The 18,244-nt window shown below is 41.3% G+C and overlaps 1 protein-coding gene across 1 annotated transcript in view; it reads right to left on the bottom strand.

Annotated features, from left to right (window-relative positions):
- The window catches only part of LOC117472541 (versican core protein-like), a 52,785-nt gene that overhangs the window by 30,689 nt on the left and 3,852 nt on the right, over window positions 1-18,244 (bottom strand). The window contains exons 5-6 of the mRNA XM_034117803.1: window positions 17,155-17,448; window positions 10,818-10,823 (exon numbers count right to left, since the gene is read on the bottom strand). Coding sequence (XP_033973694.1) covers window positions 10,818-10,823; window positions 17,155-17,448 — 300 coding nt within the window. The remainder of the gene's footprint in view (window positions 1-10,817; window positions 10,824-17,154; window positions 17,449-18,244) is intronic.

Genomic DNA, 18,244 nt, shown 5'->3' with positions numbered 1-18,244 from the left:
AATAGCACTGTATAAAGGGAATGCAGTGGTTGCAATGGATTCATGTGAGGAAGGAGTGGTTGTATCATCCTGTTTCAACTCTTCATGCATAGTTGTGGGTGTTGAAGTTGAAGGAACATTTGTTTTATCTGTGCCTATTGATTTCACTGTTTGTGATGTTAGTTGACTCTCCCATGGAGCTTGATCTGTTGTATTTATAGCGTTTGATGTTGCAGTCTCTGCAGTAGTATGCAACGTTGGGCCAGTTGTGTAACTATTTAAGGTTTGAACCATTACACTCTCTACCTTTGGTATAGACATATCAGCAGTCACAAGTGCTGGTGTTATATCAGTCTTCTCTGTCTGTTTAGTAACGGTTGAAGTACTAGAAACTAAAGGGGCTGTTGTGCTTATGTATTGATCCTCCATGTCTGAAACAACAGATGAGGTATCATGAGATGTGGCTTTTGATGCGTCAGTGCTGTATAGTGTTGATTTAGCTGTGACAGAGAAGGTTTGAGTGAACCCTTCTTGGGTTTGGTCAACAGAACTTTCTTCATCGGTTGTTGCAAAAGTAGAACTTGTCTCTGGTGTTATTGATGCTTTCGGTGTCTCACTTGTGGTCACAGTCTCCTGTGTTCCAGTTGACACTGAAGTTGTTTTCTCAGTACTATACAGTGATGATTCTTTAGTGACAACTGTTTTTGAAGTATTGATTGTTTCAGTTTCTTGCGATGCTATCACTGATGTTGACTGTGTACTCAAGAATGAAGAAACAGTAGTTGCTATGATGACTGAGTCTTCTGTGAATGTGTCAGTGCTGTCTCCAGAACTCTCCATATCTCTGGTAATTGGGAACGATGCTGTTTCAACTTTCATGGTTGATTCACTTGTAGGAATTGAGTCCACCGTTGTAGTTTCACCACTTATCTCTCTATCCTCAATGCCTGAAACAGCAGAAATTGTAACAGGAGATTTTACTGTTGGTACCTCAGTGCTGTATGGAGTTGATTTAGCTGTGACAGAGAAGGTCTGAGGGAACATATCTTGGGTTTTGTCTCCTGAGCTTTCTTCATCGGTTGTTGTAGAACTTGTCTCTGGTGTAGCTGATATTTTTTCAGTTTGACTTGTTACAGTCTCCTGTGTTTCTGAAGTTGGTGTCTCAGTACTGAATAGTGATGAAGCTTTAGTAACAGCTGTTTTTGAAGTATTGATTGTGTCAGTTTCTTCCAATGCTGTCACTGATGAGGACTCTGTGCTCAACAATGAAGAAACAGTAGTTGCTGTGATGATTGACTTTTCTGTGAAATCGTCAGTGCTGTCTCCAGAACTCTCTGTATCTGTGGTAATGAAAAACCATGATGTTTCAGGTTTCATTGTTGATCCAGTGGATGTAAGAATATACTCTGCCTTTGTAGTTTCACCACTAATGTCTTTCTTATCAATGTCTGAAACAGCAGAAGATGTAAAAACAGATCCTGAAGTTGGTGCCTCAGTGCTGTAGAGAGACGATTTAGCTGTGACAGAGAAGATACTAGTGAACATGTCTTGGGTTTGGTCCCTTGTGCTTTCTTCATCTATTGTTGGGAAAGTAGGACTTGTCTCTGGTGTAGCTGATGTTTTACTTGTTAGACTTTTCGTAACAGCATCTTGAGTTTTAGCTGACCCCGATGTTGGTTTCTCAGTACTGTATAATGATGAAGCTCTGGTAATAGCTGTTTTCAAAGTGTCACTTGTTTCAGTTTCATGCGATGCTGTCACTGATGGTGACTTTGTACTCGACAATGAAGAGAAAGTAGTTGCTCTGATGGTTGACTCGTGGGCAAAATCATCAGTGATGTCTCCAGAACCCTCTGTTCCTGTGGGAATAAGCAATGATGATGTTTCCGGTTTAAGGGTTGATCCAATTGAGGTAGGAATTGAGTCCACCGTTGTAGTTTCACCACTTATCTCTCTATCCTCAATGCCTGAAACAGCAGAAATTGTAACAGGAGATTTTACTGTTGGTACCTCAGTGCTGTATGGAGTTAATTTAGCTGTGACAGAGGAGGTCTGAGGGAACATGTATTGGGTTTGGTCTCCTGAGCTTTCTTCATCGGTTGTTGTAGAACTTGTCTCTGGTGTAGCTGATATTTTTTCAGTTTGACTTGTTACAGTCTCCTGTGTTTCTGAAGTTGGTGTCTCAGTACTGAATAGTGATGAAGCTTTAGTAACAGCTGTTTTTGAAGTATTGATTGTGTCAGTTTCTTCCAATGCTGTCACTGATGGGGACACTTTGCTCAACAATGAAGAAACAGTAGTTGCTGTGATGATTGACTTTTCTGTGAAATCTTCAGTGCTGTCTCCAGAACTCTCTGTATCTGTGGTAATGAAAAACGATGATGTTTCAGGTTTCATTGTTGATCCAGTGGATGTAAGAATATACTCTGCCTTTGTAGTTTCACCACTAATGTCTTTCTTATCAATGTCTGAAACAGCAGAAGATGTAAAAACAGATCCTGAAGTTGGTGCCTCAGTGCTGTAGAGAGACGATTTAGACGTGACAGAGAAGGTACTAGTGAACATGTCTTGGGTTTGGTCCCTTGTGCTTTCTTCATCTGTTGTTGGGAAAGTAGGTCTTGTCTCTGGTGTAGCTGATGTTTTACTTGTTAGACTTGTCGTAACAGCATCTTGAGTTTTAGCTGACCCCGATGTTGGTTTCTCAGTACTGTATAATGATGAAGCTCTGGTAATAGCTGTTTTCAAAGTGTCCCTTGTTTCAGTTTCATGCGATGCTGTCACTGATGGTGACTTTGTACTCGACAATGAAGAGAAAGTAGTTGCTCTGATGGTTGACTCGTGGGCAAAATCATCAGTGATGTCTCCAGAACCCTCTGTTCCTGTGGGAATAAGCAATGATGATGTTTCCGGTTTAAGGGTTGATCCAATTGAGGTAGGAATTGAGTCCACCGTTGTAGTTTCACCACTTATCTCTCGATCCTCAATGCCTGAAACAGCAGAAATTGTAACAGGAGATTTTACTGTTGGTACCTCAGTGCTGTATGGAGTTAATTTAGCTGTGACCGAGGAGGTCTGAGGGAACATGTATTGGGTTTGGTCTCCTGAGCTTTCTTCATCGGTTGTTGTAGAACTTGTCTCTGGTGTAGCTGATATTTTTTCAGTTTGACTTGTTACAGTCTCCTGTGTTTCTGAAGTTGGTGTCTCAGTACTGAATAGTGATGAAGCTTTAGTAACAGCTGTTTTTGAAGTATTGATTGTGTCAGTTTCTTCCAATGCTGTCACTGATGGGGACACTTTGCTCAACAATGAAGAAACAGTAGTTGCTGTGATGATTGACTTTTCTGTGAAATCTTCAGTGCTGTCTCCAGAACTCTCTGTATCTGTGGTAATGAAAAACGATGATGTTTCAGGTTTCATTGTTGATCCAGTGGATGTAAGAATATACTCTGCCTTTGTAGTTTCACCACTAATGTCTTTCTTATCAATGTCTGAAACAGCAGAAGATGTAAAAACAGATCCTGAAGTTGGTGCCTCAGTGCTGTAGAGAGACGATTTAGACGTGACAGAGAAGGTACTAGTGAACATGTCTTGGGTTTGGTCCCTTGTGCTTTCTTCATCTGTTGTTGGGAAAGTAGGACTTGTCTCTGGTGTAGCTGATGTTTTACTTGTTAGACTTGTCGTAACAGCATCTTGAGTTTTAGCTGACCCCGATGTTGGTTTCTCAGTACTGTATAATGATGAAGCTCTGGTAATAGCTGTTTTCAAAGTGTCACTTGTTTCAGTTTCATGCGATGCTGTCACTGATGGTGACTTTGTACTCGACAATGAAGAGAAAGTAGTTGCTCTGATGGTTGACTCGTGGGCAAAATCACCAGTGATGTCTCCAGAACCCTCTGTTCCTGTGGGAATAAGCAATGATGATGTTTCCGGTTTAAGGGTTGATCCAATTGAGGTAGGAATTGAGTCCACCATTGTAGTTTCACCACTTATCTCTCTATCCTCAATGCCTGAAACAGCAGAAATTGTAACAGGAGATTTTACTGTTGGTACCTCAGTGCTGTATGGAGTTGATTTAGCTGTGACAGAGAAGGTCTGAGGGAACATATCTTGGGTTTTGTCTCCTGAGCTTTCTTCATCAGTTGTTGTAGAACTTGTCTCTGGTGTAGCTGATATTTTTTCAGTTTGACTTGTTACAGTCTCCTGTGTTTCTGAAGTTGGTGTCTCAGTACTGAATAGTGATGAAGCTTTAGTAACAGCTGTTTTTGAAGTATTGATTGTGTCAGTTTCTTCCAATGCTGTCACTGATGGGGACTCTGTGCTCAACAATGAAGAAACAGTAGTTGCTGTGATGATTGACTTTTCTGTGAAATCTTCAGTGACTTGGTGTTTGATGGTATCTCCACTGGAGGAGGGATTTGATTCTACCATTGATAATGCAGTGCCAATATCTTCCTTCTCAATGTCTGAAACAGTAGAAGATATAACAGAGGCCAAACTTGGAGGCGTTGTTTCTGCGCTCATTACTGTCATATCAGAATCAGAGAAAACTGATGGGTCTTCTGAAGGTGACATTGTTTTTGACTCAAAGGTTTCAACAGTTTTTGTTGTTTTCGGTGACATTTCTGCCTTTGGTGTCCCAGTGCTGTATAGAGATGATGTTTCTGAAACAAAAGATGTATGAGTAGACATGTCTGGGATTGTGTCACCCGACCCATTGGCATCTGTTGTAGTGAATACAGAACTTTCTATGATTTTGTCAGTCATTGTAGTGTCTCTTAACTTTTCTGTCTGACTTGTGACCTTTGCTGATGGTGTCTCAGTGCTAAACAAAGTGACCAACTCCTCACTTGATCTTTCAGTTGTCTGTGTGCCTAATCTTTCTTCTTGTGTTAAAGGAGGTAAGGAAATTGTTTCTGTTGTACCAGTAGGAGTAAATGTGCTTGGTTGTAGTGATGCTCCTGTTTTTTGTGTCCCTTCATACATTTCTGTTGGTTTTTCAGTGCTGTACACAGAAGATGTAGTTGTTTGACCTCCAGAGCCAACCTGTGCTTTTGAAGTGTGCAGTGGGATGGTAACTTTGTCAGTGATGCTACTAACTGTGGGATCCTGTGAACTGGATAGTTTTTCTGTTAGTTTCCCAGTCACTACGCCACCTGTGTTTAATGCAGAAGAGGGAGTTTGGGTCCCATTGGTGTCATGAGAAACAGTAGTCCTTAATATTACCTCTGACGGTTTTACAGTTATTTCTGTAATGTCACTCTTTGAAGCATCAGGTGATATTGTCTGGCCCTCTAAAGTCACCTCATCTGTGGGGGTGAAAATAGAGCTAATTTCTGAAGTGACTGATTTACTTTCGGTGGTTTTGATTTCTGACATTTCTTGTGATACTGATGTTGGTATCTCGGTGGTTAAAGCAGAAGATGCCGTTGTTGAAGTATGAGCTGTCTCATATTGTGTGGTTCCTGATACTGGTTTCTCTACTGCTGCACTTGCTCCACTTGATGTCATACCAGAGGTTTGGTCATCAGTAATCTGTTGAGCAGTGCTGGGATGTGATGAACCTGTTTCCCTAATGCTACTTATTGGGGTCACTGTTAGAGTTTGTGTCTGTTTTATGTCCACAGTTACGCTTGAGATTTTGGCTGTAGAGGCCGCAGTTGAAAGAGACTGATTTGGTTTAACAGTGCTAATGACTGGAGAAATAGAAGTCACCACAGGTGATGAAGTGTGCTCATCCGTCACACTAGTCACTGTTTCCCCAAGTAATTCAGTCATTGGTGATGCACTTTGTGTTGAGTAATCGAAATATCCAGTGAAAGATACCATTGTTGTCTTGATCATTTCAATAGCACTGTATAAAGTCGAAGCAGTGGTTGCAATGGATTTATGTGAGGAAGGAGTTGTTGTCTCATCCTGTTTCAACTCTTCATGCATAGTGGTGGGTGTTGACATTTTCTTTAACTCACCAGTGGAATAAACAGATGTTATATCTTTGCCTGCTGTTTCTGTTTGTGATGTTAATTCACTCTCCCCTGTAGCTTGATCTCTATGTGTAATGCCTGATATTGCTGTCCCTGCAGATGTTTCTGATGGTGAGCCAGTTGTCAACTGCACTGTTTGAACCCCCGACCCCTCCTCCTCTGGTGTAGACATTGCATCAGTTGTAGCTTTCTCTGCTGATGAGACTGAAGACATTTGGCTGGCTGTACTTCCTCCCTGACTCGTGACTGTACGCTCTACATTTTCAGCCAGGGTAGATGGTACAGATGCTGATGACTCAGTGCTGCGTACATCTATAGCTGGTGTTATCTCAGTCTTGGCTGTCTGTTTATGAGTGGTTAAACTACTTGATACTAAAGGAGCTGTTGTGCTGAAGGCAAATTCTTTTGGGATTTGGGTCTCTTTCTCTCCTTCCACATCTGGAGTGGAACTCTGTGAGTCACTAGTTGTTGATGTTAGTGTTGTCTCATCAGCGTCATCGGAGAAGGGAGTGTACACAGTCTGTAATGTAGACTGTGTGCTGTCTTCAGCAGCTGGAGGGGCAGATGTGCTCTTTGTCTCCTCTGTGGTTTCTGCTTTATCTCTGACTGTGTAAAGTTCAGTTAAAGAAGTAACAGGGGATTGGTCCTTAGGCTTCTCTGTCTGAGTCACGTATGAGTCACTTTTCACATACAGCGGAGTCCTCCCTGACTCGCCTACCTCTTCTTGTGCAGATGTGGTGACGACAGACGTGGTTCTCATATCAGCCTTCGTGGTTTGGGTTTCTTTAGTTACTGTGGTGATGTGTGATGCAGCTGGTGTTACTGTAGGAACAAAGTCAGCAGAGGTAGCTGTGATATTATACATCCTCTCTGTGTCGTATGTGACAGCTGGGCCAGCTTCAACTTTTAGTGCACTTTTCGATTCTGTGTTCTCCATTGTTGAGGCTGGAACAGAGGTTGTGTCATTCTGTGTTGGGCCTTTTGTAGTGAGTTCATCTACCCCAGGGAGTATCTGAGGAGGTGTCGATTCGACTATTGGGATTATATCAGTTTCATACTCATTTAGGATCTCTGTAGAGGTCAGCATTGTCGTCTGCTCCTCTATAGATTCATTGGAGCTATCAACAGGGAGATCGGTATAATCAAACACTGTGGTTATTTCATCACTTGCTCCCAGAGTTGTCACATTTGTCATAATCTGGGTACCTTTGGCCTCTTCTTCTATCTGGCTGTGTGGCTCCAGTGTGATTTCATGTCTACCATTTATAAAGCTAACCGTTGGAGTGATGGTTACTGCTGCTTGGGAGGCAAAATCTGGGTCTCCACTCTGCAGGATGGGCTCACCATCGGCTATGGAGGGGGTGGGATGGTCAGGCACAACTGGTATGGCAGGAGACTGAGTATCTTGTGGTAGTATAACCAGGTCAACTGCAAAGAAAATAAATGAAAAGGGGCAAATTGTGACAATTTATTTGCCAATCATCTGAAAGTAAAGGTCATGGTTTGATATTGTATCAAAGATTGTCGCACTGTTACACACATCACATAAAAGAGATGTTTTTTTAATTGTGAGTGGAAAAACACCCAACAAATTAAAAAACTAATTTCATGGGGGAACTCCACCATTTTTCTAATTAAATTAAATGATCAGTCAGGGTAATCTCGGATTAGCCTTTGAGACAAACATTTCAAAGAGAGAGTCTAACAATTGTATCATTTGTGACTAAAACCATTGTGATTTAAAATGATAAATATATGGTTAGCACAGCAACAAAACTTTCACAGTATTACGAGTATTCCCACAGAAACATTATTTAAAAAAGAAATTGAAATAAACAAACATTGCGAAACACTGCACATAAATCTTTCTCGAACATATTAATGTCTGAGCTTTATCCAAACCACTATTCAAAGATTTATATTCTAAATTGATGTGAAAACCAAATATGAAGAGGCCTTTTGAACATAGACATTGCCAAGTCATTCAACAATGTTAACAGCTTTGACCTGTTGATATTCTACTACAATTTTATTTTCCTTTTTTAACCACTCACAGGGCTTTTAAACACAACTCAGCACTCCTCAATTCATACATACATTCATACACTGGTGGCAGGGGCTGCAATACAAAGTGTCACCTGCCCATCAGGAGCTATAAACATTCACACAAACAGCCATCCGAAGCTTATTTGAGATTCATCATGCCAACAGCATTTATGGCATATATCATACTGTAGTTGTATGCCCATGCATGTAGGATATAAAATATGAATCCATCCATCATCCTCACAATCTACTACTTACTGTAAAATATAAGAGGAGAATTAAATCAAAACATGTATAGAATGATTAATGTTACAACATCCACTAGAGGTCCACAGACTCACAGATAAAGTGATTTCAGTTGTCGGCAGTTGCCTGCTATTCATTTGAACACTAACACAGAAGCAGTGTTCAATTCCCTTTGTACAGTAGCAGACAATATCATCATCCACCTACACGGTTTTGCCTCTGATTGCCTTGACCTTGTTCATTTATTAGTTAGATAAATAAACAAGATGTTGTCTTGCTGGACATGATTCACCTTTTTTATAAGATATTGGCCTTAAACTACTTTACAGAACACACCTAAAAAAAGGTTATTAAAGCTCCAATTCATTGAACTCATTTTAATTATTAATCATCTTTTAAAGAAAATGATTTAGGTTAATGCACTTCTTTTTAAGAAAATTAAGGGTTGGTGTGAGGAAAAACCTGATGGGACTGACTGTCAATATAATGTGTCTGTAGAGTAGCGTGTCACTGATGAAGACTGACCCAAATAAAAACCCTTCATTTTGGTAAATTAACTTCATCTCTCTCATTCACCGTCATCCCTTTTTGTACATGTTTTTAACCTTGGAGAGTGAGCCACAGGGCTTTGTTTTTGACAAATGTGTTATTATGCTTAGGCCAGGTGGCAAAAGGAACAGAGCCACAGTGAATCCTAAAATGAACAGCTTGTTCCTGTTGAGCCTCAATTGTTTACCATTGGTTGCATAATGTACAAGCAAAGAAAAGGAAAAGATTATTTGCACAAAACATGAAATCATTTGGTATACAAACTTCTCTCCATTCTCTCTCTCAATATTCCTCTCTTTCCCTCTATGTTTCACTTTGCCCCTTGTCCCCCTATTCGGTTTCCCACAAATGGTGATACAGATTGTTGTTTGCACCAAGAACACTTGAACTAGCTGAGCTCTGCAGAAGGACACCTGTTTAACACCCAGGGAACTCAGAGCTCAGACGGAAACAGAAGAGGAGGCAGCTATCCTGGCTCTGTACAAGAGCTACAACAAACAAACAACAATTAATTGGGCGGGTCCAGTTACTATGATGCAACAAGCCGAGACTCCAGGAAGTCATGGGTCTCAAAATGGTAATAAAGTGTATCTCCCTAAACGTAAAACTCTTCCTTCAAGGATCAATTCAGAAAATGATGGCAAATTAATGTTAACAGATGCTTTATCATGACTAGGGTTGCACAATTCCGGGAATTTTAAAAGATGGAAACTTTCCATGGGAATTAACGGGAATTTATCGGAATAAACGGGAATAAACTGGGAATTTTCTAAATTGAAGGTGGGCTCTTCATAGGAAACTTAAATATAGTTGGGGAAAGTACATTAGCATAATCTTGACTAAAACAAACAGATGCCATTCAAGAACACTTGAATATCCATGCCATTCCTCCATCACATGCACATAGCACACTGCTTACTGCATGGCTATTGAGACCACACCCCCTACAGGCACTGTGCATTCCTCCATCACATGCACAGATGATTTCTTGTGGGGATATTTGGATGGGGGGTGCATTTTTGTTCATTTTTGAATGAGTGGGGTTGGGGGGATGAGTAATATTTAACTCAACATTCATGTTTTTGTTCTCCAATGAAACAAATGATTGTTCAATAAAATAATTAAAACTTCTTCTGTTCTACTTACAAATAAATCTGTTGAAATGTCATGTTTTTTAATTGTATCATTTTGCATGGATGTTTTCTTATGACAAAACAAAATGTTTATATTTATGCTTGGATATGATACAATTAGATTACATTACCCTCAATTCCCAGTTAGTTCCCATTAATTCCCATTAATTCCCATACATGTTCTGCCCCTTTGCAACCCTAATCATGACAAAGCACTGATGGTGGTTCTGTGCATTGTTTTGTGACATCTGTGGTCGGCACGCCTTACAAGATCTACTTATAAACATTTGGTAAACAATTCATTGAATTGTCTTCAGTCTATCAGAAACACATGGGCACTGTTCACATGACAATAACACTGCACAAACAACGACTATCAGTATTAAGCTACTCTTTGTTACCATGCAGCCAGGCGACACACTTATCCCTGTGCCACAATATTTTCCACAAGCCTTTTCACACACAAACTGAGAGGGCAAAATAAGTCCTTTAGTCCCTCAGCTGAGGCACATCACATGATGTGGCAGTAAAAGTTTGTAGAATCACTCGCTTTGCTCAGTCAGCCTCAGCTGCCCTCACAGAGGGCAGACTTTGTGTTAATGATGAGATCACCTTGTGAGGTGGTGTCTGGTCACTGCTGAAGACAGGCATCTGTGCTTACTCAGGTAGACTGCCAACACAACTCAGTTATTGCCAGGCTCGCTGTCAGTAAGCTGGTGCACACACACACAAGGATAGAAACGCTGCAAATACATAGTGATTTGCAATACAAATACACACACGCTAGAAGACGCACAGACAGATGTTGTATCTCTTTCATATTCAGTATTGCACGTGGACACAAACAAACAAGTTTGGTAATGGGTACTCTTGGCCAACTAACTGACCCCTCTGCACATACACAGTGCTCATGACCACACTGGCAGCTTGGAGTTTGTATAACCTGGAGAACAGATTGCTGCTCTCTCAGTCATCTACCACAACTCCAGACAAAGATCCAAAAACTGCTTAATTACCAACGCTTTCCCTTTTGACCTTTCAAATATAACAGATCCCTTCCCACCAACAAGTGCTGCTCTTCAGGGAAAAGGCAACATGGCAACGAATGCAGCTCTGATGGAGTGCAAATAAAATGAGAACAAAAGCATCCAGCCTCTGTTAACATGCAACTTCAGGAGCTTTTGAGCAGAAAGTCATGGCTTTGTATAAGTATTTCCAATATCCCAATTTGCTGAAACAATTATCTCCAAGTCATGTCTTCAATACCATAATTGACAACTCAAGAATATTTGAGTCATTTATCCCCGACATCGTTCCCATATTTTTTCTTGTTGTCTCTGTCAAAATCATTTTCAGACCATCTTGTCAGCAGGAGGTTCTACTGTAAGGCTAACAGTCTTCTTTATCATACATAAGTCATACAGAAAAAATATCAGTATCAGTATTGGCTTGAGCTTTGGTTTGAGCTGGCTGGGTTAAATAACCAACATCCATGTGCCAAATACCTAAGGGCCTATACATTGCCTATGGGTATACATTTACAGTTACAGTCAGTTGAATCCAGCCTCTATACATTTCACTGGCTGTCTCCAGCAAACAATCTCTCTACTTCAGCACCCTGGACAGCAGAGCCTCCTACAGCACAACTCCCAGCTTCTGTACCATTACATGTATGTTGAAGAATACAAAACGACGGTCCCATGAACTTTGCTACAGTTTTGTACTTGATGGGCGGACGTCCGGACAGAGTGCAGGACTCCAGTGGTAAAAATGTGATGTTTAATTTTTTTGAAAAGATGCTGGCCACATAATCTGCCCAGATAATTCACTGTTGTTTGTTGTATGTTATCATACTGTTGCACATTTAAAAAAGGCATTTCCAAAATGCACTACTACTTCTGTTTTGTTGTGCAACACTGTGCTGCATAATGACAATAAATGATACTTGAAGTCCTATATCACCACAACAAACCACCACAACAACAACAACTGGTAACAAACAGCAACACACATTCGAGCAACACATAAAAAGTCTCATCTCCCTTCAGTAAAGTGGACACAGTATATGAGTATACCAGATTGCAGAGATCATTTGACAACAGTAAATTACAGGCCAGCTTATGACAATGTTTAACTATCTCCCACATGTTTGTTATTAAGAAGGCCCTCCTCCGATTACTTACTATTTCATTACTGTTCTGAATAATCATAATATGCCAGTTCCTATTCGCACAACCAAATCTGAACTGCAATTTAATTATTAGAACCATTTCAATTGAGAACAATGTTGCTAATAAAACCCCAAAGATCAAATGAATTGTTGGTATGTCTTACCTGATACATTTTGCATGGCGGTGGTCACTTGGATGGACTCTGTACCTGGAGTGGTGGTCTTGTCAGCCACCGTTGAAGCCATGGGGAAGGATGTAAAGAACTCTTTGTCCAACTCTGTTGCTGTGTGCTCCTCTGGCAGGGACTCACCGCTGTGCTCTGGCACCAGAGGGATGGACTCATCAAATACTTGTACACTTGTGGTCACATCTTGAGCTGAGGTTCCTACATCAATAATAGCGGATGTCGCAGCTGTAGATGTGGTCTCGTCCTTGTAGATGTCAGAAGGTGTGTCTACATCCTTGGTTTGAGGAGTGGTTTCTGTAGCAGTGTTTGTAGTCCCTGGCAGTCCTGTTGTGGTGGTGATCTCCTCCTCACTGCCAGGTCTGGTGTTACACATAAAGGGGGTGTCTCTGGGGAAAGTTGTACCTTCAGTGCTCTCTGTTCTGCTGGATGAGAGGTCTTGTTGGGGTGGTCGAGTTGGTGGTAGTGCCTCTACAAGAAACTGTGTCACAATCTCATCAATGTAGTCTGGGAATGGTGTTGTCGAATGAAGCTCAGCGGTCAAGGGTGATTCTGATGGGATGAACACTTCCTCACTGGTCAGTTCTGTTGATTCGGTTGGAGTGTCTGTGAGGTCCGAGGTGATCCCAGGATCTACAATGGTTTCCTCAGTGCTCCCCTTTGCAAACATGGGCTCTGTGCTGAGAGAGGCGTCTGGTATGGGGATATCAGGTTGGATTGTTCTGATCTCAATAACTATCTCATCGTCCGGCTCTTCGTAGGATCTTGCTGTTGACTCTGTGGTATCAGTGCTCTCTGTTGTATGTTTGTAGGGATCATATTCCACAGTGGTTACATTTTCACTTTCTAAGTCATCGTCTGGTGTGGCTGATACATCATCAGGGTCTTCATATTCCTCTTTGATTGTGGGGGCAACTATGGTGAATAACTCTTCTTCCTGGTCTGCAGGAGTGGTGAGAGGTGGAGACATGCTAGTCGAGAACATATATGGAATATGTGTAGGAACTGCAGAGTCGGGAGACCCTTCTGCCTCTGACGCTGTTTCAGCTTTTGGGGTTAGTGTAGTCGTGCTACTCTCCAGCAAAGGGGCGGTGGTGGGAGAAGTGATGGTGGTGGTGAGGATTTCCACCACAGACATATCCACAAAGGATGTCTGGTTGATCACCTTAGTCCTTCCTGAGAACACACAAGTAGATACAATAAAAAAGCAGTAAAGATAATTGTTTACAACACTTTAAGGATCCAAAGGCCCTGCTGATTTGCAGAAAGATGCAAAGATGAACTCAACAAATGGCAATCCCCTCACTTAAATCAAATGTTACACATACAATTATGATACAAATGTACATCGTTATACCTTATTGTAAGGCCGACAGTTTGTGAGACAAGTCTTGAGTCAAAGAGCAGTCAAAGAGCAATATGCCACAGCTGCAATAGCAATGTGACACTTCACATTTAAGTACCCAAAGTTGAAAGTTTCCTAGAAACTGTATTGTAGAGGGCTTCCTCTCTTAACTCCTAATGTTGTTTATAACCTATACTAACATTCATTTCTGTCCTGTTTTTATAATGTTTTTAACAATGGAAACAATGCTTAGTTATGAAACTTAGTTTTATCTTTAATCTAGATAACGGTTGGGAAATAATTATGTTAAGGTATCAGAGAGACCAAAACTATCATTACATTACATGTTACTTGTTAGACGCTTTTATCCAAAGCGACTAACATACATTCAAAATCAAAAATTAAAAAATCAAAATCAAGTTTTATTTCTAAAGCACATTTAAAAGCGATTTTTCGTCGAGCCAAAGTGCTGTACATGTAATAAAAACACATTACTACAATCACAATAAAAGACAATAAATTACAACAGATATATATTTAAAAAAAACACAGGGAAAAGTCAGGAGTCGTGCTCCGCTCTAACTAGAAGGCCAGAGAGAAGAAGTGTGTTTTTAGTGTAGATTTAAAAACCCCTAGGGTCTGGGCCGACCTCACATGGAGGGGCAGAGTGTTCCAGAGCCTAGGGCCAGCTGCTGCGAAGGCTCGGTGCCCTCGGGTTTTGAGCCTGGTTCTGGGCACTATCAGCAACAGCTGGTCAGCAGACCTTAAAGCTCTGGCTGGGGTGTAGCGCTGGAGCAGTTCAGCTATATAGGCCGGAGCCAGCCCATTTAGTGCTTTAAAAACAAATAAAAGGATTTTAAAATCAATTCTGAACCGAACTGGAAGCCAGTGCAGTGAGGCCAGAATTGGGGTGATGTGGTCACGCTTTTTGTGGCCAGTCAGCAAACGTGCAGCAGCGTTTTGGACTAGCTGCAGGCGTTTAATTGAGGCCTGGTCCATACCCACGTACAGAGTGTTGCAATAGTCCAGTCTCGAGGTTACAAAGGCGTTAATAACCCTTTCTAAGTCATTAAAAGATAAATACGACTTGGTTTTGGCCAATAGTCTTATTTTAAAAAAGCAGGATTTTACTACGGTGCTGACCTGCTTGTCGAATTTAAAAGTGCTTGTGAAGGTCACTTCAAGGTTCATGACAGAGGGGAGTATGTTTTTATTGAGAGATCCAGAATATCAACCGGAGAGGCTGGAGGTTGGGGTCCAAAAAAGATTACCTCGGTCTTGCTCTCGTTGAGGTTGAGAAAGTTTTTGCTCAGCCAGGATTTTATCTCTGTTAAGCAGTCCATTCAGTACTGTGGACAATCCCCACAGGAGCAATTTGGGGTGAAGTATCTTGCCCAGGGACACAACGACATGCTGACTGCAGTGGGACTCGAACTTGCTACCCCCTGATTCGAAGTCCAGCACTCTATCCACTGAGCCACAGCCGCCATCATGATAATTTTCCTGAAGAAATATTATCTCACGGCAGACAAGGTTATTGTCAAAGTGTACTCTTTTCTGTTAAACGTTAAAGTGCACTTTCAGTACTACTTTAAACATTTCCGGATCTGCTTGAACAGGATTCACATGTAGCAGGGAAGCATTTCAACCTTGGGTTATCTAGTGTTTTGGTTTTGCTAGAGGTGCCATGATTATTTTAGTCATTCCTGTACCCTGTGTCTCTCCTACACATTTAACTTGCATGTAGCCCTGTCATTGAGCAGCAGCCATGATTTAATCGTTCCTCCGTTTTGGTCTTCGAATGCTTCTAATGAACTTGTCTACTTTATAATCCCTTTACTTCCTTTATGTTTGCCTCTGCCTCTATGTCCTCCCGTGCTCTCTCATTTACTCACACCCACTTAATGAAACTTAGAAAGCTTTCCTTGCTGGCCCAGACAGACCGTGTAAAGCCAGCTGTTGACCATTACGTACTAGCCCTCTTTTTTCATGAAACTATCTCTGATGTAAGGGGTGAGACATGTTTTTCCTTACAAGAAAAAAAGGGCCTGCTTTCAGAGAGTGCATTATCTCACCAAAGCTGTTACTGGGGCTTTTGTTTTCCCAGTCCATCCCGATTTGGCCTTTGCAACAACCTCTGTTAACCCTGTCTTTCTGTGTAGTCTAACTGAAGTAGGTTTACATACTTTTTTTTGAGAGTGGGAAAGCAGGAAATGATGGAGTGGGTCCAACCAAACAAGGGTACTTGAAAAGCACTTAGACAGGAGCGTAAATACAACAGGACTGAGAGAGTTGACATGGAATACACAGAGCAGGAGGTGAGGGTGGCCTGTTTGTGTGCCCTCTGAACTCCATGGGGACTTATCACCGCGAGAGCTAGCATAGCTCAGGGGCAGTAAATGGCCAGGCAGGGGACAGCTTATCTGTCCAACCTCTCATTTGTAAAGATGGAAAGGCCAGGTCAGGGGTCGCCAAGGATGACTGGATTTAGAAGTCCAGCAGTAGCTGTGTCCATTATCCAAACGTCTGCTCTGATAAGTACAAGTGAGAGTGACAGGGGGCAAACTCTGACAGCGCAAACAAGATGAGAAAGGCGTAAAGGGAGTTAGATAATGAGACTAAAAAGGCTGAGGTATTATTTACTTTTGCTGCATATCTAGATGGTGGCAATCATTTGGTGTTCACCCTGGGGATACTGATTAGTTAAGAACACTCTTATTTTGAGAAGGGATTACCATTATTGTGCTAACCTCCAGTGAACCATGAAGTGTCACTATTAATAAGGACTCATAGCTTTATTATCCTGACTTCCTTTGGTCACCATGGTTTGAAAAAAAGATAAATTCCCATGCAAATGAAAATGTGTCCAAGAGTTTACAGAAATGTACTGACTATAAATGTGTTAAAATTATCTAAAATGAAAGCTGTGATAATCTTGAACAGGAAAAAAAGTTGTAGTCTGTTTCACATCAGAAGTGAGGTTGTTTAAGAAGAAAGCAGTATGGATTAGCCCAGCTTGAATTAATTAAGGTTTCAGACAGATACTGACTGCTCACAAACTCGTACTCACTGTTGGTCATTAATCCCGCATTGGAATAAGAACTGCTATGTCCATTGCTTCTAAAGTAAAGAGATTTGACTCCCATCTTGACAAATGTTATTGCCTGGACTCTTCAATCTGTAATACTAGTGTGGCATGTGACACACAATAAGTCATACATTGTTCCTTTTAGAACAATAGAGAAAAAATGAGACAGGTTGTAAACATTTCAAAATGTGGGAAGGCGGTGCAAAGGAGCAGAAAATCAAAGTGGGGAGCAGACGCAAATAGAGACGTGAGATCATAACTCCTCTTAGTCCAGGCCTGGTTTTAACAGTGAATGGTTTGTGCCTTCAATCACTTTGTCAGTGTCTATACGAAGGAATGAACCTATACCGAGGCAGATATCACTTTGTTCCATGACATACTGTAGGGTAAATAAACTAAATACTAACAACCAGACACTGTGAGTAATTGTACCTTTAAAACAGTAAGCCCCAAGCTTCCTGGTTGGTTCTGGGAAGCCAGTCTGGTTTCTGTAGCGGTACATGGTCCTTACTCCGAGCAGGCCTCCCCCACACTGCAGTCTGGGTACTGCCACAGGGTGTCGTACACTGCCATCGGAGAGCCAGCCATAGTCACATCTGTCCAGGCCTTGTCGCCATGCAGCGTGGAGCTGGCCCGGGGATGCCAGGACAGCTTTCCTGTTCCTACACTCTGCACTGGCTTCCTTAAGAGTCATCTTAGGGGTCACAGGAGCATAGAACACTTCACCTGAAACAAAGATGGCAAAATGCAAAGAACAGTTAACAAAAGCACTAACTCAAAAGGAACATGACAACAAATCCTCAGTGATCATGGCAACATAATATGATTACTTTAAGAGAGCAAACACCCAGAGCATTCATACAGTATTCAAATAATTCCACAAACATTGCCATGAATCAGTTCTGTATCAAACATGGACAGAAAGTCATTCCATATTTCATTTTTCAATATTTTGAACTAAAAACAAAGCTTAAACGGTATATTATTTAAAGTGAACTCAAACTCCAGATTTTTTGATCAGTTTGATATTTCAGTACAGACGCAGCCTAAAAAACTGCTGACGAAGTCACCGATTTGCAGGACACAGACACAAACATCCCCCACCAATCACATTTAGGACAACAATAGTTCTTTCATTAAATAAATCGGAGGTGGGATAGCAATGCAGACAATGTGGTAGCCTGTCAATGATTGTGTCTGTAGTTTACGTCATAAGGTTTCCCACCGGAGTGATAAAGTTCACACCTTCAATGTTTCCTTCCCTCTAGCTGTTCATGGAAAAGTCTTCACTTTGAAAACTGACTGCACTACAGCAACTATGAATATGTGTCTTTGTCTGTAGGATCATCTAAACAAAAGTCTACTGAAAGGCAAGATGTCAATTAAAACAAAACAACGTTACAAATAGGATGGCTGGCTGACTACATGTTTTCAGTTAGTCTTGGATGTATGTCGATGTTATCCCATTGATTTACAATGGCATTGAGATAAGGAGATGCTTTTCCCACTCAGACATGTCTTA

Source organism: Trematomus bernacchii, unplaced genomic scaffold, assembly GCF_902827165.1.
Source record: "Trematomus bernacchii unplaced genomic scaffold, fTreBer1.1, whole genome shotgun sequence".
Taxonomy (NCBI): domain Eukaryota; kingdom Metazoa; phylum Chordata; class Actinopteri; order Perciformes; family Nototheniidae; genus Trematomus; species Trematomus bernacchii.
This window is presented reverse-complemented; position numbering and strand designations above follow the sequence as displayed.